At 40.1% G+C, this 23,545-nt stretch overlaps 1 protein-coding gene across 7 annotated transcripts in view; it reads left to right on the top strand.

The window, feature by feature from the left end:
- The window catches only part of WDFY3 (WD repeat and FYVE domain containing 3), a 288,188-nt gene that overhangs the window by 100,741 nt on the left and 163,902 nt on the right, over positions 1-23,545 (top strand). For all 7 annotated transcript variants that reach the window (XM_074950515.1, XM_074950519.1, XM_074950513.1 and 4 more), the window contains exons 4-8: positions 851-974; positions 9,680-9,789; positions 12,570-12,731; positions 15,816-16,008; positions 19,571-19,757. In XM_074950515.1, the coding sequence (XP_074806616.1) occupies positions 851-974; positions 9,680-9,789; positions 12,570-12,731; positions 15,816-16,008; positions 19,571-19,757 (776 nt within the window). The remainder of the gene's footprint in view (positions 1-850; positions 975-9,679; positions 9,790-12,569; positions 12,732-15,815; positions 16,009-19,570; positions 19,758-23,545) is intronic.

Here is a 23,545-nt window from a genome sequence, read left to right as displayed (position 1 = left end):
GTACACCCCTTATATTCAAGGGGAAAATCAGAGAATGGTTACTTAGATGCTTAGAAAATAGAGATAATGGCTTGATTTTCAGATGTGTAGTGTACCTGAAGTTCTCATTAGTGTCAGTGGGAGGTGTACGTGTTTAGCAACTTTGAATAATGAGGCCATAAGTGTCTGAGTTTAGGCATCAAAACTGGAAGACTTTGACATTTCTAATTTTCCTTTTGCAGAGCTTACAAACTGCTGCAAGTAATAGGCATCCTCCTCACTTTTGTCCTCCCTCAAACCTCCCTGCTGCTGCAAAGAGAAGAGGTCTACCCCTTCTTTGCTAGCTTCCATTTTTCTTGGGTCCTCCTTTCTCGTGAATAACCGTAGTGCCTGTCTCTTTCCAAAGTGCTGCATCATGAAGCTAATGTGATACTTGAGTTTCAGTACTTCCGTTTTATTGCTGCCTAGAGTTCTGAATAGCAGAAGAGAAACAGAAAAGAGCATTGGCAAGTTAAAAACTGTATCAGAGTGAAAGTTCTGAGCAGTGTTAAAGATAGTGGAGCAGGCTCAGGAAGACAACCCTGCATTGGCTTCACTCATATTTAGAAAGCTAACTTGGCAACCATAAGGGGTAAAAACTTAACTTTTAAAAAAAAATGGGCGTTTAGATTCTGCGTAAGTTGACAAAGTTGGTCTGCTTATTCACCGGGACAGATGGATTTGTCACACCCTGATCTAACACAATGTGTTGAATTCAAAAACTTCTGTTCAATTCTGTGCTAAATTCCTAATGGTAAAAGAGATTTGGTTGCAAGTGAAAAACTGCAACAGATATTACCACATTACAAAATCTGTTTTCTCTTGTCTTTAGGTGTTTGGAAATGCTCCTCCAAGTACAATGACAGAAAAATTCTCTGACCTCCTACAGTTTACTACACAAGTGTCACGATTGATGGTGACAGAAATTCGACGGAGAGCATCAAATAAGTCCACAGGTAGTGCACGGGGTGACAGACTGGGCCTTGTAAAGTGTGTGTTGTGCATTCCAAAGAAGTCAGTAATGTGCCAATGAGCTCTCTTCTGTGAGAGCTGTATGGATGCTTATAAAATGAATATTGGGAGGGTGCAGCATGTATTTATAGGTTTTTACACTCAGATATGTTATCTCTAAAAGCATTTCTAAAGCACCATAGCTAATTATTATCACAAGACAATAGCAAGTTCGTTCCAAAGTAAGACAGAAATCCTCAGACATAGAAAAATGTTGCCATGCTTCTCTTCTGCTCTGTTTGATAAATGGCTTTGCATGGAGGTGAATCTTATATTGTACCTTGAATATGGGAAGTCTTGAGCTCTTCTTGCTTTCCTCTGAGAGTTGCCTAGCAGGCGATTCACAGCTGAGAAGACTCTGCTTCAGTCTTCTGATAGCGTTACCATGTGTTGTCTGCTAAGGCTCATTTGTGTCTCTGGTGGTACTGAGGGAGTGGTGGCAGCACAGAGAGAAAAGATCCTGTCCTTTCAATGTTTTAAGGATGAGGACCAGTATCTCAGTTTGGATCTGGTGGTGAATGAAGAGAGAGTGCTGATTGCAGAGTGCTGACGTTAAATGCTCTTATGGCCTCTTCCATTTATGAAGTGGGGTGATGCATGTTGGACCAGCTGCAGTTTCCTTCTGTTTCTCAGGTAGACTGAGTTACAGTAATCCACTCCAAATGGCTAAGTCCAACAGGATTCCAAGGTTGTGTATTAAGAAAAATGTGGAATTAGAGAGAATCCAAAGGAGAGCAATGAAAATAAGTAGTTTAGAAACCTGACATATAAGGTAAGGTTTTTAAAAAAACAAAAACAAAAAAAACTGGGCATGCCTAGACTTGAGAAAAGAAGACAGCCTTCAAATAGGTTAAGGGCTGTTATAAAGAGGATGGTCATTGAGTCACTGAATCATAGGGTTGGAAGCGACCTCAGGAGATCATCTAGTCCAACCCCCTGCTTGAAGCAGGACCAATCCCCAATTTTTGCCCCAGATCCCTAAATGGCCCCCTCAAGGATTGAACTCACAACCCTGGGTTTAGCAGGCCAATGCTCAAACCACTGAACTATTCCTCCCCCCCGTGTATGATCTGTTATTCTCTATGTCCACTGAAGGTAGGTGTCATAAATATAAAGGGAAGGGTAAACCCCTTTAAAATCCCTCCTGGCCAGAGGAAATCTCCTCTCACCTGTAAAGGGTTAAGAAGCTAAAGGTAACCTCGCTGGCACGTGACCAAAATGACCAATGAGGAGACAAGATACTTTCAAAAGCTGGGAGGAGGGAGAGAAACGAAGGGTATGTGTGTCTGTCTATATTTTGTCTTTGCTGGGGATAGACCGGGAATGAAGCCTTAGAACTTTTAGTAAGTAATCTAGCTAGGTACGTGTTAGATTATGATTTCTTTAAATGGCTGAGAAAAGAATTGTGCTGAATAGAATAACTATTTCTGTCTGTGTATCTTTTTTGTAACTTAAGGTTTTTGCCTAGAGGGGTTCTCTATGTTTTGAATCTAATTACCCTGTAAGGTATCTACCATCCTGACTTTACAGGGGGGATTTTTTTTTTTAATTTCTATTTACTTCTATTTCTATTAAAAGTCTTTTTGTAAGAAAACTGAATGCTTTTTCATTGTTCTCAGATCCAAGGGTTTGGGTCTGTGGTCACCTATGCAAATTGGTGAGGCTTTTTATCCAACATTTCCCTGGAAAGGGGGGGGTGCAAGTGTGGGAGGATTGTTCACTGTTCTTAAGATCCAAGGGTCTGGGTCTGTAGTCACCTAGGCAAATTGGTGAGGCTTTTTACCAAACCTTGTCCAGGAAGTGGGGTGCAAGGTTTTGGGAAGTATTTTGGGGGGAAGACGTGTCCAAACAGCGCTTCCCCAGTAACCAGTATTTGTTTGGTGGTGGTAGCGGCCAATCCAAGGACAAAAGGGTGGAATATTTTGTACCTTGGGGAAGTTTTGACCTAAGCTGGTAAAGATAAGCTTAGGAGGTTTTTCATGCAGGTCCCCACATCTGTACCCTAGAGTTCAGAGTGGGGGAGGAACCTTGACAGTAGGACAAGAATTAATGTGCAGCAAGGGATATTTAGGTTACGTAGAAAGATTTTCCTAAGAACTGTAAGGGTAGTTAAGTACTCGAATACATTACCAAGGGATGTTGAGGAATCCCTGTCATTGTAGGTTTTTAAGAACATGTTTGGCAAACACCTGCCATGGATGTTTGAGATTTGCTTGGTCTTGCCTCAGCATGTAGGGGTTGGACTTGAACTGCTTTCCAATCCTAAATTTCCAAGATTTTATGGGTTTTGATGAGTCTGGTACTTCAGTGGACGTTATGCATGTTTATCTTGAGAGAATTTGGTTTGTAAACACGCTTGTAGATCGATAAAAGCTGTTAGTTGTATATTATTGTATATGTTATGTAAAAATCTATACACTTTGAGGTATGAGAAGAAATGATTTTAAGAGAAATTTGGTGCCTTAAAAGGGAGGGGAGTGTGTGCGCGTGTTTAGAGTAAAACTCTGTACTAATCTTGCCTTTAGTTAATTGAAATTGCTTTATCTGTTTTTATAAAAGTTCTGAACAATTGTCTGTATAAATGGATCTTGGCTTATTTGTATGCTATTTGGTTTGTAGATTTTGTATCCAATATTTAATGCTGACTTTTCATAGGCAATACAGAATGCTATGGTGCATCAGCAAACTAACACTGAACTACACTAATAACTAAATTTTGCACTTAGTGAACAAACAAAAAATGCATCACAGGTAGTAGTGAAAGTACCACACTACAGTGTATAAAAATAATCAATTCTTAGGAGACCTCACAATACCAGTCTGTTTATTACTATCTTGTGCAAAGCGGAGACAGACATTATTTTAGATGAATTATAAAATGCATGGATTAGTAAAGCGCACTTATGACGTACTGTATTTCTTGCTTTTGGTGGGCTCTTGATCAACCATGCTAAGTCATGGTTTTATATTCTCATTTCAATTTTGTATTTGGGGAAGTTCTTGATGGAATAGACTTGGATCTGAAGTCTGTCATGTATTTATTTAACTAAAGACAATACAGCTAAGCTCTGCCAGAATTACTACATCAGTAAAATGCTGTTATTTAATGTTATTTTAAATCTAGAGATTGTGAGTTGTGGTTAAGGGTTTCAGAAGAACCATCCCCTTTTGTTTACACTTTCAATGCATATTTTTGATATTAAAAATTTATATAAAGAGAATTAATGTGCAAAGGTAGGAGTGCCTCTAAAAGCACTCCACTTCGTATTTTCTCTACTCAGTTTTGATGGTCAGTTGCCAGTAAATGTGGAAAAATTTGTTATCCATGGACAATGGATTACTAGTTCCTTCTTTACAAGTGTTAAAATGAACAGGGAAGTCAGAGTAGGGAAGGCTGCATGAAAAAATAATTTAAAGAATTCGTTAACTAGAATCCTTCGTGTAATGTTGCTACACCATTTACATCCACATGCAAAATCTTTCTAGCCACACTGAGAACACATTTACTTTCCTCCATTATTTACTATTGTTTTTAAATTGCTGCAGTTTAGTAGTGAACATGTTCAGAATTGGTTTGTTGAAGGACTGCTGTGACCCTTTTTCTCTTTACTTTCAGTGTATGTAGACTGTAAATGAAAAGATTTGGTTTTGAAGATTGAGGAGTCTGTCTGTTTTTTGTTTTTTTTAAAGTAGTGTATATGTATCACTTGGATTCTTGCCAATTACTTTCTTTACTTTATACCCTTGCAGGAGGTGTAGAAATGTATAATAATTAAGTATATTAGATCTACAAGTCGATTGATTGACTTGTGTATAGTTCTAAAAGTTAGGTGCAGATGCCTAAATGCATAGAGCAGATGTGAAAATAAATCTTTCTCTTTGTGTGAAATAATTATTTAAATGGAAAATTTCAGTGTTCTTACGTGTCTCTTTTTCACCAGCCCTGGATCAAGTAAGACTTGTTGCTATTTTAGCAACAAGAAGAAAGTCAAGGAAAGTGTGGGCCCCTTACTGAATGAGGGAGGCAACCTAGTGACAGAGGATGTGGAAAAAGCTAATGTACTCAATGCTTGTTTTGCCTCTGTCTTCACGAACAAGGTCAGCTCCCAGACTATTGCACTGGGCAGCACAGCATGGAGAGGAGGTGACCAGCCCTCTGTGGAGAAAGAAGTGGTTCGGGACTATTTAGAAAAGCTGGACGTGCCTAAGTCCATGGGGCCGGATGCGTTGCATCCGAGAGTGCTAAAGGAGTTGGCAGATGTGATTGCAGAGCCATTGGCCATTATCTTTGAAAACTCATGGCGATCCGGGGAAGTCCTGGATGACTGAAAAAAGGCTAATGAAGTGCCCATCTTTAAAAAAGGGAAGAAGGAGGATCCTGGAAACTACAGGCCAGTCAGCCTCACCTCAGTCCCTGGAAAAATCATGGAGCGGGTCCTCAAGGAATCAATTCTGAAGCATTTAGAGGAGAGGAAAGTGATCAGGAACAGTCGGCATGGATTCACCAAGGGCAAGTCATGCCTGACTAATCTAATTGCCTTCTATGACGAGATAACTGGCTCTGTGGATGAGGGGAAAGCGGTGGACGTGTTGTTCCTTGACTTTAGCAACGCTTTTGACACTGTCTCCCACAGTATTCTTGCCAGCAAGTTAAAGAAGTATGGGCTAGATGAATGGACTATAAGGTGGATAGAAAGCTGGCTAGATCGTCGGGCTCAACGGGTAGTGATCAATGGCTCCATGTCTAGTTGGCAGCCGGTATCAAGCGGAGTGCTCCAAGGGTCGGTCCTGGGGCCGGTTTTGTTCAATATCTTCATAAATGATCTGGAGGGTGGTGTGGATTGTGCCCTCAGCAAGTTTGCAGATGACACTAAACTGGGAGGAGTGGTAGATACGCTGGAGGGTCGGGATAGGATACAGAGGGACCTAGACAAATTGGAGGATTGGGCCAAAAGAAATCTGATGAGGTTCAACAAGGACAAGTGCAGAGTCCTGCACCTAGGACGGAAGAACCCCATGCACCGCTACAGACTAGGGACTGAATGGCTAGGCAGCAGTTCTGCAGAAAAGGACCTAGGGGTTACAGTGGACGAGAAGCTGGATATGAGTCAACAGTGTGCCCTTGTTGCCAAGAAGGCCAATGGCATTTTGGGATGTATAAGTAGGGGCATACCCAGCAGATCGAGGGACGTGATCGTTCCCCTCTATTCGACATTGGTGAGGCCTCATCTGGAGTACTGTGTCCAGTTTTGGGCCCCACACTACAAGAAGGATGTGGAAAAATTGGAAAACGTCCAGCGGAGGGCAACAAAAATGATGAGGGGACTGGAACACATGATTTATGAGGAGAGGCTGAGGGAACTGGGATTGTTTAGTCTACGGAAGAGAAGAATGAGGGGGGATTTGATAGCTGCTTTCAACTACCTGAAAGGGGGTTTCAAAGAGGATGGCTCTAGACTGTTCTCGGTGGTAGCTGATGACAGAACAAGGAGTAATGGTCTCAAGTTGCATGGGGGAGATTTAGGCTGGATATTAGGAAAAACTTTTTCACTAGGAGGGTGGTGAAACACTGGAATGCGTTACCTAGGGAGGTGGTGGAATCTCCTTCCTTAGCAGTTTTTAAGGTCAGGCTTGACAAAGGCCTGGCTGGGATGATTTAATTGGGGATCGGTCCTGCTTTGACCAGCGGGTTGGACTAGATGACCTCCTGAGGTCCCTTCCAACCCTGATATTCTATGATTTTGCCAATTCGGTTTTGTTCATCAATAGCCACAGACAAGATTGCTGACGTGACACGTTTAAAAAATTGAAACTCCCCTCCCCGCCCCCGCCCCCCCCCCCCACTCTTACTGCTAAGATCATGGATGGAGGCTTCTGTGTGTGTGTTCTGTGCTCTTCATTCTTCTTTGACCTTCACTTTCAAAGAAATCTAGAAAAATAAGTCTTTTCTTTTTATTTTTATTTCTTGGAAGCCTCTGTTGAATTCCCTGAAGATGGATCCACTGCACTATTTTTAAGGAGGCATGCACGTTCCTCCCAATACAGTAATTTCAGACTGGATCGATCTTGTTCCTTGAGCTACTACAGTAACTCCTCATTAACATTGTAGTTATGTTCCTGAAAAATGCGACTTTAAGCAAAACGATGTTAAGCGAATCCAATTTCCCCATAAAAATTTATGTAAATAGCGGGGGTTACTTACACACACACACACACACACACAAGATAAGCTTTAAACAAACAATCTAATACTGTACACAGCGATGACGATCGTGAAGCTTGGTTGAGGTGGTGGAGTCAGAGAGTGGGATATTTCCCAGGGAATGCCTTACTGCTAAATGATGAACTAGCAGTTGGCTCGGCCCTCAAGGATTAACTTATTGTTGTTATTGTAGCCTCACACTCTACAAGGCAGCACAAATGGAGGGAGGGGAGACAGCATGGCAGACAGAGACAGCGACACACACCGTGTATGTGTGTGTGTGTGTGTGAGAGAGAGATGCGCATTTTCCCACTCTTAAGTATACTATCTTGTTAAGTTTATCAGCAAGCTGAGACCAGCAGCTGCTGCCAGGAAATTCCCTCTGTCCTGAGCCCTGTCCTGTCGTGTGTCCCCCCTGCTCTATGGAGATGGGGTAAGTGGGGTGCAGGAGCAGGGGGGAGGGGGACACCCTGACATTGGTCCCCCTCTGCTACCACCCCCCCCCCCCGGCAAGCAGGAGGCTCTTGAGAGCAGCTCCAAGGCAGAGGGCAGGAGCAGCACATGGCAGTGGGGGGAGGGACAGCTGAACTGCTGGCAATTGATAGCCTGCTGGGCAGCTGCTGCACAGGGAACTTAGGGGGGCTGCCGGTCCACCCTGGTTCCAAGCCCGCACCAGCTAGCTGCAATGGGCTGCTCTTCCTGCAAGCAGTGGACAAAGCAGGCAGCTGCCAAACAATGTTATAAGGGAGCATTGCGCAACTTTAAACAAGCATGTTCTCTAATTGATCAGCAACTTAATAGCGTTAACTGGGACAACTTTAAGTGAGGAGTTACAGTATTTGAAAGCAAGACAAGGTGGATGAGGGAGTGTCTTTTATTGAACCAGCTTCTGTTGGTGAGAGAGACATGCTTTCTAGCTTATACAGAGTTCTTCAGGTCTGGAAAACTTACTCAAGGCAGGTCTAAACTTAAAATGCTGCACTGGTGAAGCTGCAGCACTTCAATGAAGATGCTCCTATGCTGATGGGAGAGAGCTCTCCTATCAGTGTACACCTCTACCCCGATATAACGCGATCCGATATAACACGAATTCAGATATAACGCAGTAAAGCAAAAATGGTTTTCTGTCTAGTCTACAACATTGGTTTTCAAACTGGGGGTTGCGACCCAGTTACGTGGGGGGTTGCAATCCGCAAGGCCAGCATGCGGCTGCAAGTTGCGAGCCCCAACCCCTGCGCCAGGCTGTGAGCCCTGACTGCGACGCATGGCTGCGAACCCCGACCCCTGTGTGGAGCTGCGGGGCTACGAGCCCCAACCCCGGCTTGTAGCTGTGAGTCCCGACCCTGACCCCTGTGCCGGTCTGCGAGCCCCGACCCCGACAGGGACGCGCGGCTGCGAGCCCCGACCCCAGGCTTGATGTGAAGGATGACATCAGATGCGCTCTTTCTAAAACAAAACCAAGAATAAAACTTCTTGTGTCAACTACTGTATTAATAATGGAAATGGTCGCGGCCAAAGCAAGTTCGATATAACACGGTTTCACCTATAACACGGTAGGATTTTTTGGCTCCTGAGGACCACATTATATTGGGGTAGAGGTGTAGTTAATCCACCTCCACAAGAGGTGGTAGAAGCTCACCAGTTGACATAGCGCTGTCTACAAGGCGGGGATTAAGGTAAGTATAACTAGGTTGCTCGGGATGTGTGGATTTTTCACACCCATGAGCGAAGTAGTACTGACATAGGTGTCAGATTCCAGAGTAGCAGCTGTGTTAGTCTGTATTCGCGAAGTATAGGCCAGACCTCAGGATGTCACAGCTAAATACAAGGTGGAACAGATTGTTTACCATAAATAGTTAACAAATATTTCAAGGGACAATTCAAGATGAAGTAGCCTGTTAATACCCTTCCAGTCATAGGGAAGAAAAGGAGGGGGGGCAAAGCTGCTGGGGTTATAGTTATGTAGGTTATAGATTGTTGTAATAAGCCATAAATCCAGTGTCTCCATTCAGCCCATGATTTTTATTATCTAGCGAAATTATGAATTGAAGTTCCCAGGCTCGTCCTTTGAAAGTGTTGTGCAGGTTTCCTCTGAAGATGAGGACTGATAGGTCGGATATAGTGATTGCTTTGTGAAAAGTGTTCACCCACAGGTGATGTGGTGTTTTTCTCTCTCATCATTTTTATCGTCTGTCCAGAGGATGAAAATGTCATTGATGTATATCACATAAATCATTGGATTCATGGTGCATTTGTGGTGTACCTCATCCAGTGCACTAAATGCCCCAATAGCAGCTACATGGGTGAAACCAGACAATCGCTACACTCTCGAATGTACTCACACCGGAAAATTCAGAATTTAACTTAAATTCTCTGTGGTGTTTGTAAAGAAGATCCACTTTCTGTGCTGCATCTGTTCACGTAGTTGGCCTTGCTTTTTTTCAACAGAGGCTGCAAGTCGTGCCATAGTCCAGTTCCTGGAGATCAATCAAAGTGAAGAAGCCAGTAGAGGTTGGATGCTGCTCACTACAATAAATTTACTAGCTTCATCCGGTCAGGTTAGTTCTTCTTTATGATAATGATAATGACAACCAAAGCAGGAATAATGTTTTAACCAAAATAATATTTTCAGGTTTGCACCATTCCTCATTAAATAGCACATGTGAAAAGGGGCCCTGGGAACATCATACAGTGTCCTAATTCCAAAGCTTACAGGTCATAAAGTCCTTTACATCTCCTTCCTATATTGAGGTTTAATTTTATTATAGTGTCTCTGGAGTGATGCTGTAATGAATTGAAGTTGCCTAAAAAAGTCCCCTGGCGCTTAAATTTATGTCTTTTCCTAGCTCACAGTAAAATAATTTTTAGGTAAAGAAGTAATAAATCAGAAGTGTCTTAAGAGAAATTTCAGAGTCTAAAAAGTACTTTCTGTACCTTAAAATCATTTTAAAACTGGAATAACTCAAAAATTCTTTACTTTAGAAACAAAAACCAAACAAATTCTTGTGACCAGGTATGATGATGATCTCTTTGGGGTCTAGATTTGGTTAAAGATATAATTAACCGTGAATTTTTTTAAAATTATTTTCTATTAATGCATCATTTATTGAATTAATCTCATTTTCTGTGAAAGTTTTAAAATATTCACTGAATAGTTGGTGAACAAATTTCAACCTATAAGTTGTTCATGAAGTGTTCGTTTCCCTGCTAATTATTTGTGGGAGTGCATGACATTCTGTAAGGGCTTGTTTGGACAGAGTTAGTTTGCTGCAAGTGGGGGTGTAAATCTGCAGCACAATAACTGTCCATGTGGACCCTGCTTCTGCACACTGGAAGGTCTTCCATGCGCTTTAAACTACTCTTGTTTCAAATGGAAGTAGGTCAAAGAGCACTAGGGAACTTCTAGTGCTTATGGACCCTGCTAGTGCGGGTAGTTGGTTCTTGGTCCACTAATATTTCGTGGATTTACACCCCAGCTTGCCATGCACTAACTCACCCTCTATGCAAGCTATAAATCACGTGGTGGTGTTTATTCTCCATGACTGGATAAACTGAGGTAAGGTCTACACTACACACTTCGGTATACCACTGTCACTCAGGGGTGTGGAAAAAACCACACTCTGGAGTGGAGTAGTTATACCAACCTTCACCTCCTGTGTAGACAGCTCTATGTCAGCAGGAAAGCTTTTCCCGCCAACCTAACTGCCACCTCGGAGTAAGCAAGCCGATGGGAGAGCTCTCTCTCGTTGGCTAAGAGCGTCTTCGTCAAAGTGGTGCAGCTTTGTAGTGTAGACCTAATAGAGACAATTAAAATAGAAGAAAATACATTTCTGGTAAGATTACTTTCGAAAAAATCTTTTATATTTTGAAACCTTTGGAATTTGGGAATATTTTCACTGATAAATCAGCAGTCTGAACACTCAGAAACAATTAATAATTTGGTCCCATGAATAACAGTGGAGTGAACTCCTTGTGCTTACTAGGAAAAATATATGTAAATCTTTTTTGTTATCTAACCACCTATAATGGGGAATGTGTACTTCGAAAAATAATAGTTAGGAATATTTGAGAAGAATAGAATGATCTTTGCTACCAAACTAAGATCTCACTGTGAAAATGAAAGAAGTAAGAACCGAAGATATCCGTAACAGATATTAGTCTTTGAGATGCTGATGGCACCTTGACCAACTGTCCTTGTCTCTTATCCTTATTCTGTATCCTTCCATACTCTTGAATTGTGTATGATCATTAAATGTGTTAGCCCTTAAGTACCCTAACTTAGAATTATCTGCATTCGGTATGCTGATTCCTGCAGAGCATGTGGAATTTGATTTTGTCCCAAATGGATATCTTTGCAGGCTACTTGGAGCATCTTAAAAGACAAAGAATTTGGGAATAAATAGTACCCCATTCATGGAGGCCACACTATATAAAGAGATAGTGAAGCCAAAGTGATAGCACTTGTACATGAGCTGTATTACTGTGGCTCTGCTGGCTGGCCTTCTGACACACTGGATAATTGCATGCTGTCTTCTCTCTGCTCCCTGATTATCTGTTCATGTATCTTACCACATCATCCTACCTACTTTACAAATAATACAAGACCCCACTTCCCAACTTTTCCATTCTCCTCCAGATGTTTTCACATTTTCTTCCATGCTGTTCTGTATGCATGAAACAACGTAAAGCCAATACCTTCTCCTTCCAATCCAATCACACTTCCATGATGACTGCAAGAAATATCCAACTGATGAGGTCTAGATTGAGGGCCTGAGGGGATTGCTGATCTTTACATTATTTTAAAAAGCTTTATAGTTTGTAATTGCTAAGATCTATCAAGCTGATGTAAATTATGCTTTTATCGTTGTTGTTTTTGTCCTCCATTCCCTCTTACTGTTTGTTACATTGTTGTCTTGTCTTGTGGTAGGAATTGTCTTCCTCTGTGTAATGTAATGACTCTAATCCTAATTGAAGCATTTATGTGCTATTGTCATATGAATAATTAATGGTTATTTTATTACTGTTGATATATTTAGACCTTTCTCTGAGTGTTGTCTTGTTTTTCCTCTATTTTTTTTTCCTGTTTTGAAAATGTTGAAGAATACATCATTCATCGGTACTGCAGTTCGGATGCTTGTTAAATTTATAGGAAGGAAAACGTCAACGTTTTATGCAAGCTTCTATCTCTGTGACTTCCGTTAAAGGCAATAATTTGCATAATTAAATCATTCTTTCAAACAATACAGAATACCTTGAATTTAAAAGAAAATTATGTTGTATTTTTAAAAAATTCACTGTTACAATATGGGGAAATGTTACTGGCTTTTCTGTTTTTCAGAAAACAGTGGACTGCATGACGACGATGTCGGTGCCTTCCACGCTTGTTAAATGTCTATATCTGTTTTTTGACCTTCCACATGTGCCTGAGGTAGTTGGAGGAGCGCAGAATGAGCTACCTCTAGCAGAGCGCCGAATGTTACTACAGAAAGTCTTTGTACAGGTAAAAAGAAAATATAGGTGTTGAGTATGTAGACAGACATTTTTCTCTCTTTTTTTTTTTTTTAAGAAGGGGCGGTATGAAAAATGGAAAGAGGTGGCTTTATCAGGTATCTCCAGAAATTGCTGTTGATCTGAGCCAGTGACTTCATACATGGAAGTTTTTTTGTCTCTGTTTCTTAACAGAGACAGCTGTTCGTTAGCAAAATGAATTTCCCTGCCAGCAGAGTTGAGGTTGAGTACTTTTTTTCTCAGAAAATATTTTGTCTTCACAAATGAGTGTAGCACTTGTACTGGGCTGCTTAAGAGGGATGACATGGAGACCACTTCCTCCTCCTCTCCCTACCTCCCCCCCCCACCGCCCCCCCGTCGTGTCTTATGTCTTTAGCCATGACAGTCATTTGAGTAAGTACAGTAAAAATCAGCAGCACTGATATTAATTAGAAGATTATTTAAAAACATGCCACCTTTATTTCTAATAGGGAAATAAATCACCTTTGTGTGGCAGGAAAGGGAAGTCACTATTGTGGCTTTCCTGAATGACTTAATTTAAGACCTTTTCAGCAGAACAGAACGAATCAGTCAACTTATTGCAGTTTAGTCTGTGTACTTGACTTGGAATTTAACTTCACCGCTTTAACTGAACCCCCCCCCACAAAATAATAAGAATAAATAAATAAAGATGGATTTTACCGCCGCATTTTATATAGCTCATACAATTATCTTCACTCTGTTTGTCAATGGAAGGAAGAGGGTAGACGGCATATTTTTTTAACCTTAGAAAGGGTTGTATTATGTTAGTTTATAATCAGATGCTGATAGACAATTATATGTCAGTTGATATATCTGTTCTAGCTCCGGTGTTCTTTTGTGCAAGGTGCTGTGCTCCCTCAACTCCTTTTGGCACACAGTACAATTTAGGTTTGGCATTATGGGTTTAAATATCTGACTAGATACATTAAACACGGTACATTTTTATTGGTAATAAATTTTGAGTAATTAAAAATGTTTAGACTTGCACTTAATGAACAAATGTTCCTGGAATATCAACTTTTTGGTGTGCTGTTCTTTATGAATGACAGTTTGAATAAAAAGAAGAAATCCTAGAGAAGCAAGGGTCCTGTACCTTTATGGAAGAAAAAACTGACTGAGTCACTTGGTAGTCTGTTTGTAAAGGGAAAGCTAACTTCCCATTTGAAAGAGTTGGAAATGTCATGAATGCACCTTTGGCTGTTTCTCTGTCTTGTAAAAGGTTTTTTTTGATGAGGCTTCATCTTCCGAGTGATCTTTTCAAATTTTAGCCTTTGTCAGTTTGGCCATACATAAATATATTTGAGGCCACACTGAAACCAGTAAGCCATTGTGGTTTTAGACAGTGTCTCATGAATGTTCTATGTGTTGACAGAATAACTTTATTCTCTTGAGTCATAGATTGTTCTTATTCTTTCACTTGGTGATAGGCTTTGGTTATTATAGACTATAACACCCTGCTGTAATTCAGAGAGTTCATACTTGACAAAACGAATATCTTGTCTCGTTCATGAAGTCTGAAAATTCAGAGCAATTCCTATTCCTCACTCAAGTTACTACAATTAAAAACAAGCGAAGGTTCTTTGAGTGTGGTACTCATTACTTATTAACAACCAATACGTTGGTTGAATTTAGATTTATTCTTCCTCCTAAAAATGATGTATCTTACTTGTCTTCAGACTTCTTGTTTTGAGTACCTTTTCTTTTGGCTTCTTTCTTTCACTTTGACCAGTCCACATTTCTAATGTTGATAAGAAAATTTAATAAACTATTCATTTGGTCAAAATAACCTATATGCTTCTAAGCAAAATGCATACCCATGGTACTCTTTGCATGTTGTACCTATTTGTTGTGTTTCTGGAAGGCCCCTGAGATCTCTTCATTCTGTCAAAGCTAGATGTTGATACCATTTTTCAACATTTATATTGTTGTAGTGTCTCGAGATGTCAGTCAACTTAGGGCCCCATTGTACAAGGCAATGTAAAACATGGGTATGTCTTCAGTGCAGAGTTAGCCTGGGCTTTTATTTGAGTGCTGCCCAACCCCCTCCTATCCATTCTTGAAAACCTCTTTCCTGAATTCAAGTAGCACTTTCTATCCAGACTAGCTGGCATGACTGGGGTATGAGTTAGAGCCTGGGTTCTGCTTTCATTTGGGCTGGTAATCTATCCACTTTCCAGTGAGGACACAGGCTTACATAACTCAAATGCTGATGGTCCTCTGTTGCCTTCCTATAATTCACCCCACGTGCCCAGAAGAACAGAACAAGTTCTCCCACAGTTTGTTGTGAAAGAATTGTAGAGCGTCTCACTTACTGCAGCACTAGAGAACCATGGGATATGGCCCCAGAAGTCCTAGTAACACATACAAGGCAGCACAGCAACTCAGGTAGGGCTTTGCAGTGTGGCTGCTCACTCCTGGGCAAGGCTAACTCAAGTGCTCAGACCTGGGTGTTGATTATCCAAGTTAATTCTGCACTGAAGACATAGCCATATTAAGTAACCTTACCTGCCCCAATGATTTGCCTGCTCTTCATTTGGCCAAGGAGGCATGGATGCTGCTCTTCCCATCCCATCCAATCAGTGCTCTTCATGCATTAGAAAGCATTAGGGTAGTCAGCTTGTTAACACCTCTATTCCTGTTGCAAGAGTTGAACATGCTATCTAGGGAACAATTCTGTCTCTGGCAGACAGTGCATTAATGGAGCATATTTAGGACTCAAACTCTGATCCGTACATGGCAGCATAAAACACTTAAAGTAGTCTGCTAGTTTAGCCCTATTCATTACATTTTATGGGCCTGAGGGGTGGAATAACCATGAACATTTGAAGACCTAATCTTAGTCTTATTTAACATGGATGAAGGTAATTAAGGCTATTCAGGAAGCGATATGCAAGATAAAGAACTGCACATTACTTTGCTAATGAATATAACAGTTCTAATTGGATGATCTTTTTTTTGATCAGTTTGTGTAAAAGTACCAATGAACAGAGTTCTGCTGTTAAATATTTTACTGTCCCTGTGCTGTTTTAATAATTTGAATGCCTTATTGTTTCAGATCCTAGTAAAATTGTGCAGTTTTGTGTCCCCGGCAGAAGAACTGGCTCAGAAGGATGATCTCCAGCTTTTATTTAGTGCAATAACCTCATGGTGCCCTCCCTGTAATCTGCCTTGGAGGAAGAGTGCAGGGGAAGTACTAATGACCATATCGCGTCATGGCCTTAGTGTCAATGTAGTGAAATACATTCATGGTGTGTACCTTAAAGAGAGATTCTTTTTATTCTTTTGTTCCGGTTTATGTATTACTTCCTTCATCCTGTAGTTTCTGTATGTAATATAGCAAAAACTAATGTACTTAGGAAGATTTAAGAGTATTTGTATACATCTGTAGACTTAAGTTTAAAATAATGTCATCAGAATTGTTCTGTAATAAGATTAGAGAGGTTCTTGTACATAAACCAACTTCCCATGGTGTCATCTGAGGTTTTTTTCCACACCTCAGTTTAATGTTGCAGAGCACAGGTTCTCAAATGTTTTCACAGTGTGGAACATGTTAGTGAAGAGGGTGCTTACATGACAAAGTAATATTAAGAAGCTATTTGTGATTATTGTAACTGGTGCTGGTGGCATCAGTTTCTGAGGGGTGGCTCCTATTTATCTCCTGCTTTTTGATGTAGCAGTAGCCCCTTGTGGAGGCAGGCAGGCTAGGTGTTTCTCATTTTCAGCTGGTGTACAGCCACTCTACTTTTAAATAAAGTCCCTGGACATCTGTGAACTCAGCTGGACACAAGGAGTTGGAACCAGTGTCCTGTGTTCTGCAGGCTCTGTCTGAATATTCAGAGATCCATGAAAGCTGCTGCCATAAGGTAAACAGTGCATTATTTAAAACAACCAGTGTAATCTCACCAACAAACAAATATGGAGAGAGTATTCAGATACATCCAGGTAATGAGGCAAAGTCATGTCTTTTTTTGGCCTTGTCTGAGATAAGCAGCACAAATAATAGCTCTGTTGCCCATGGAAGTATAACTTCTCCAGGTGGTTCCATTGCGTAAGTCGTGATTTCCATGGTTTGCACACCATCTTCACATTATCCCTAATGGATCTTCAAATGGCAATATTTGTGACCAGCAATGGTTGCTATTAGCCCATCACATAACAGATATGGAATTTGTCAGACCAAGCCATAAAGATTCTCCACCCAGTAGATAGAGTAACATGCATGGCAGTAGCTTTGAATGCAGATGAACTAGGCAGAAGGATGGACACATGTATTCCCAACATTGAGCTGGTGCACTTAAAAAAACAGACAAACAAAAAAACACTAGTTAGTAGTATAAAAGTACATACTGGTTCTGCCAGCGTTCATCATTTAAATTATAGGGAGTAGCTCTCAAATGCTATAATCTTTTAAAATAAATTAAACTTCTAAACTGGGGTGGGAGAGGCAGGCACAGCATCTTTTAGCAATCTGTAACATTAAGTTGGTTGTGAATATTCCCTGGAGAACGTCGTCTTAAGACTCTCTGTGAAATTGTGCTGGCAGCTTTTCAAATATGTAACCCTGCTTCCATATATCCCATGCAACACCACAGGAAGTTTGGTCTACAATGTTTCTCACACTAGCCATTCACAAATTACAGAAGACTCCCAACTCAGCCTAAAAAGAAAACAAAAAACCAGAACCAAATGAGTTCCTGATTTTGCTTTCAAAGACAAAAAATAAATAAGGAGCCTAATGGCAACAGTGGTAAGCGTTTTCAAATATGACTTCAAAGGGGGGACAATTGTTCCCAATTACATCCATAATGTATCTTTTTGGTGAATGTGGCAGGAAAAGATGATGACGTCTAGTTTGTGATTGTACCAATGTCTGTTGTTTTATTGATAGCATGTTACATGGTATAACCTGGTTGGCATATTAAGAGACACATTGATAGTGCAACAAGGAGTCCGGTGGCACCTTAAAGATTAACAGATTTATTTGGGCATAAGCTTTCGTGGGTAAAAAAAACACTTCTTCAGATGCATCTGTTATATATCAATCAGACCACAGATCTGAAGAAGTGGTATTTTACCCACAAAAGCTTATGCCCAAATAAATGTTAGTCTTCAAGTGCCACCGGACTCCTGGTTGTTTTTGTGTATACAGACTAACATGGCTACCCCCTGATACTTGACACCATTGATAGTGTAGTGTTCTTTATCATTTAAATAATTAATCATGTATCAGGCTTAAAAAAACCAAACGTCTCTACTGCCTCTTTTTGGAACTGAACCTGTTCATGACCATAAACCTGATTAAAAGATGACAGTGTCTCGGAAGGGAGTTACATGATCTGTGGTCTGTCTGATATATAACATTTTGTGTAATGTCATCCAAGATAATACTTTAAGGAACGCGCTTTCTGAATGCCTGTTTTGAAAATCCACACTGCAGCTAGGAGAGAGAGATGGATGTTGCAGCTTGACTGGCAGTTTGGGCTTTCAAGCCCTCCTGCCTCCTTGGGTCTGAGCTCCTTGAGCATCCATCAGAGCCACAATGTTCACACTGCTATTTTTTGTGTGCTAGCTGGCGCTCAGCTAGTGGTGAGTCTGTATACCCAAGTTGGGAGGCTCGCTCCCAGCTGCAGTGTAGATGTACCCACCGAGGAAGATATTCTGTATCTGCCAGGTGATGGTGAGCTAAGAATTGGCTAACTGAAGCAAGGCATGTGAAATAAAGAATGCACCCATAAATCTAGCCACAAATATGGGGCAGCTGTTGGTCGAGTTTTCTCCATGTGACAAGTGAATATGGATTAATAATGCCCCGTTCTATGCCACTGCAGGATGGGAGCTGAAATAAGACTTATTGCCCTGTTTGTGTTCAAGGATCCTTAGCCATGGAGAAGGTCCAGCCACACTATTTCCCTGCCAGAATAGCAATATGAAAGAAGACATAGGATACTGTATCCAAGCATATCGCAAGAGACAACACTAAGGGTTTTCTCTAGAGTCAGTAAAATAGTAAAAAGTGTTTTTTAACAACCTAGAGGAAGGAAGATATTTTATAATTTATTGTAATTTGTCAGGGTTTTTTTCCTTTAACATTTTACTTCAGAATAGTAAATTTAATCTTTGTTTTATTTTCATTATATTAAAATTTAAAGTGCAAATAAATGAAATGTATGCTGGGCCGCTTCTGGATTTAGCTTCTGGGAATAAGTGTGTAATGGTTTTTATCAACATGCTTGGTATTGAACCTCTTGATTATTCGACTTTTACTCTCTAAAGAGAACTGCTTCCTTGGACAGTTTGACGGTTTTGATAAATGCTACATGGAGCTGTTAAACATTTTAAAGGGGCTTCATTAAAAGTCATACTTCTCTTTGAAATTGTCTTCTATGTTGTAATATGTAAGATTATTATGACTAAAGGAGATTCAACTGAAAAATAAATTGCTCTATTTTAATGCGTATAGTCAATTTCACTTTATTCTCTGTACAGTCTGTTAGGACTTCCATACAGCAATAGGAGGGAGAAAAATATTCAACTATTTTTTAAATATAAGAAAATGTGATTGTAAGACAAAAGTGAAGGGTGTGGGGAGAGAGATGGGGGAGAGTAAACAGGACTAGAGTTCAGACGTATCCTGAAGCCGCTTCTGAAACTGGCTAGATTTCAAGCTCAGTGTCCCTTTAAATATTGTGTGATGATAAACTGTTACAGTAATTGTTACTTCATTTCTAAGCATATTTTAATAATCAGAAATGATGCTTTTAAATATGTATAATGATGGGGGAAAACTGTTTCTTAATTGTGTCCTTACAGAAAAAGAATGTTTGTCCACCTGTGTTCAGAACATGCAGCAATCTGATGACCTTTCTCCCCTAGAAATAGTTGAGATGTTTGCTGGGCTTTCTTGCTTTCTCAAAGATTCCAGTGATGTATCACAAACACTGTTGGATGATTTTAGGATATGGCAAGGATATAACTTCCTCTGTGATCTCTTGCTCAGGTATGCAAATAATATTTTTTCTCAACAGATTCTCTAACAGATGGAGAGTATATTAATATACCTGAATCCATTTTTAGGATCTAACAAAATGCAATGAGGATATTGTAAATGATAAGTTTATTCAAAACGGGGATAATGATCCTGACACTGTTACGGGAGTATGTCAAAGTGCTGTAACAGTGTCCACACGGGATGTTACTGCATAGCAAGTTAGTGTGCTGTAGATTCACACTGTGGCTTGGTGCACACTAACATCCCAGCCCTTAATTATAAGATGTTATTATGGCATCTGTTAAAATCTTTACTAAAAAGTTTGGACAAGCCAGCAGGTTTTGGGATGCACATTATGGCTTGTGCAAATTAGCTAAGCAAATAAAAGGGAGTAAACAAAAAAGTGAACAAATAATACATAAAATAGTTTTCTATTTCCTTTTCTGTGTGTTACATTCCAGTTAATCTGCAATGATAGTAGAACCTTGCAAGACAGAAAGCTTTAACAGCAGAGTGCTGCCATGAAGGGTCTTGTTATTAAAACTTCATTTTTTTTACAAAATAAACTATACTAATTTTATTAGTACATTAGAAAGTATTGTCATAAAACTAAAATTGTCTACGTGAACAACATTTTATTAGGAAGCATGATATATGCTTTTATTTGTGTTCATATGCTCAGTTAGAAAATTCAGAAATCAGTCATAGCTCCTGCAGTTGCAAACCATCTCTATTTGTTTTGAAGGCAAGCTCCACCTGTTGTGCCAATCTGTGTGGAAGTTCAGATTGTAAGAAGCATGTATTGCCATAAAAAAGCCAAATCTATTTGAAAATGAAAGCTACAATTTTCAAACTTGGTGCCTGAAGTTAGGCACTAAAATGCAGAATTGTGAACCTAAATAACTGTCCTAATGTTCAAAGGTGCTAAGCAGCCAAGCTCCAGTTGATTTCAGTAAAAGCTGTAGATCAGGGGTCGGCAACCTTTGGCATGCGGCCCATCAGGGTAATCCGCTGGCGGGCCGTGCGACATTTTGTTTACATTGACTGTCCGCAGGCACGGCCCCTCGCAACTCCCAGCGGCAGCGGTTTGCCGTTCCTGGCCTGGGAAGTGGCAGCCAGCACGTCCCAAAGGTTGCCAGCCCCTGCTGTAGATGCTAGCACCTCACTAAATCAGGCCCGTTATTTTAGGTACTTGCGTAGAGATATAGTTCTCAAGCTTTTGGCACCCAAAATGACAATTTTGACTGAAGTTTTCAGTTACATTGGCTGTTTCTGCTGCATGAACTTGGGCATCATGCAGAAGGTATAGCCTTGTTTGTGAAGTGTTGAGGCCCAATGAAAGAATCAGAAAGCTGTCTACCCTGCACCAATGCTGCTAACTTTATGCCTTATGATTGTTCTTCTAGCATAAATGTTGCTTTTGAAAATGTTTGATCTCTTCCTTTTAACCTCCCACATTAGCAGTATCACAAAATTAATCATTTTCAGTAGATTCAGTCATAAACAGAGTCTTAGAAAAGCCCATTGCAATTAAAACCTTTCTTCTAGAATATACTTAATTTTCAGTGAAACTGAAGTGCAGTTACATCAGGAAAAGATTACATAAAAATAGCAGCATCTTATTCAAAGAATCTCAGGGTTGGAAGGGACCTCAGGAGGTCATCTAGTCCAACCCCCTGCTCAAAGCAGGACCAATCCCCAATTTTTGCCCCAGATCCCTAAATGGCCCCCTCAAGGATTGAACTCACAACCCTGGGTTTAGCAGGCCAATGCTCAAATCACTGAGCTATCCTTCCCCCCAGTTCAATAGATTTGTCTTTCTTCCTTGTGTATATTGTCACATCTGCTTTCTTTTCTAATTAAAATAGCGTTTTAAGTACTTTTTGCTTGTTAGCACTGTAGAGCTAGTGAAGTTGTGACAAAGAGTGTTGGATATTTTCTGGCTGGCACACCAGAAGTGTCTGCCCGTTTTTATTATGAGTCTTTATTCATGGTGTTATGATACCAAGAAAAAAAAACTCAGATTGACTGTTAGATTCCACAATGAATTTTCAGTACTGATAACTTATTTCTTTGCTTTCTAAACTGAGCTAACTTGATAGGTAAGTCACTGAAACAAAATACATGTTAACAATCCCAACCTCCTCTTGTGATGCTATTAAATATCATTTTTCAGTGTAAACCACACTTTTAGATTGTGATCATTTTCCTTTTGAAAAGGAACTTCAGTAACAGCAAGCCTCTTTCCGCTTGACCATACATTCTCTGTGTGGTCCTGATTATGTGATAGGGTTCCATGGTCACTGATGCTTCTGATCTCTAGTCTTAACACAATGACGCTCCAGCTTGTTCCTGTATAAGAATTATGGTTTGGAGATCTCTCTTGTGACTTTAGTCTACTCAGGTTCTGGAAATAGTGCCTTTGTTGGATCATAAGGCTTAGTTTCTGAAGAAGGCAAGCAACTAAGCCACATTTTCTTTTCAACTTTTTATAGTAATGAATCACAGAAAACTTTAGAATCACTGCAACCAACTGATCTATGGTGTCTCCCTGAAATTTTTGTTCGGTGGAGGAAAATAGTCTGAAAATATTTCACTTTAGAGAAATTTGATAGCTTGAATAAGAGCGGATTAATAAAACAGGTAAACTAGAATCCCAGAACAGTGAAGAATAAATGAAAAGCTTTGCTTTCTTCTGTAATACAGTTGGGGTGAGAGAGATGGTCTGTATTCTTTTTTATTTGTGTGTGGTCTAACAGGAGAATGAGTTATGTTTTTATTTTTAAATTGTTAGCATTAACCATTATTGAAATTAAACAATGTAACTTCTACCCTCTTACATCTTGCATTAAAAGAGAAAATACTATAATTAGGAACAAGTATCTGGGGGTAAAGTATCCGACGAAGTGGGTTCTAGCCCACGAAAGCTTATGCCCAAATAAATCTGTTAGTTTTTAAGGTGCCACCAAACTCCTTGTTTTTATAATTAGGAATAGTGATCCTAAAATAATTATTAATTATGAACTTAAACTCAAGATACATTTCTGTTGTTGAGGTGCAGTAGTGACTGTTACTGAGGGCAGGTCTACACTACAGACCTATATCTGTATAACTACATCACACCCCAGAGCAACATAGTTATACTGACGCAACCCCCTGCGTAGACAGTGGTGTATCAATGGGAGGACTTCTCCCACAACACAGTTACTACCTCCTGGGGAGGTGGATGAACTATATCGACAGGAGAATCTCTCCCATCAGCATAGTCGTGTCTACCCCTTTGAAAATTTAGTAAGAAAATTGCAAATTTCTTTAATGGCAACATATTTAGACATATGTATGTTGTTTAGTTTCATACTTATAGAAGTAATTTTTAAATGTCCTTATAAAATAAATGCTTTTGTTCTACAAGAGATGGAGCTCAATGCTAGAAGTATGGGCAAAATCCTGTGTCCTGTGTTATGCAAGAGGACAGATAGTTTAATCATGATGTTTCCTCATAAGTTTAAAATTTCTGAATCTCTGAGAAAGCTTTAGATGTTTTCTGTGCTTGAGGTTATGGTTTGCTCAGTAGTGCAGTTTTTTTCCTACTGGTAAATAATGAAGAGAGACTGCAACATCTAAATATTTTCTATTTAGCCATTATATCTCAACTTTAGTAAGGCTTTTGATGTTGTCTCACATCATGACCTTCTCAGAAGCAAACTCGGGAAATATAGCCTAGAGAAACCTACTATAATGTGGGTGCACTGGTTGGAAAATAGTACTCAGTGTTTATCAATGGTTCACAGTCAAGG

Source organism: Natator depressus, chromosome 4 (assembly GCF_965152275.1).
Source record: "Natator depressus isolate rNatDep1 chromosome 4, rNatDep2.hap1, whole genome shotgun sequence".
In the NCBI taxonomy this organism is placed as follows: Eukaryota; Metazoa; Chordata; order Testudines; family Cheloniidae; genus Natator; species Natator depressus.
The sequence above is the reverse complement of the archived record's forward strand: the minus strand, read 5'-3'. Positions and strand labels throughout refer to the sequence as shown.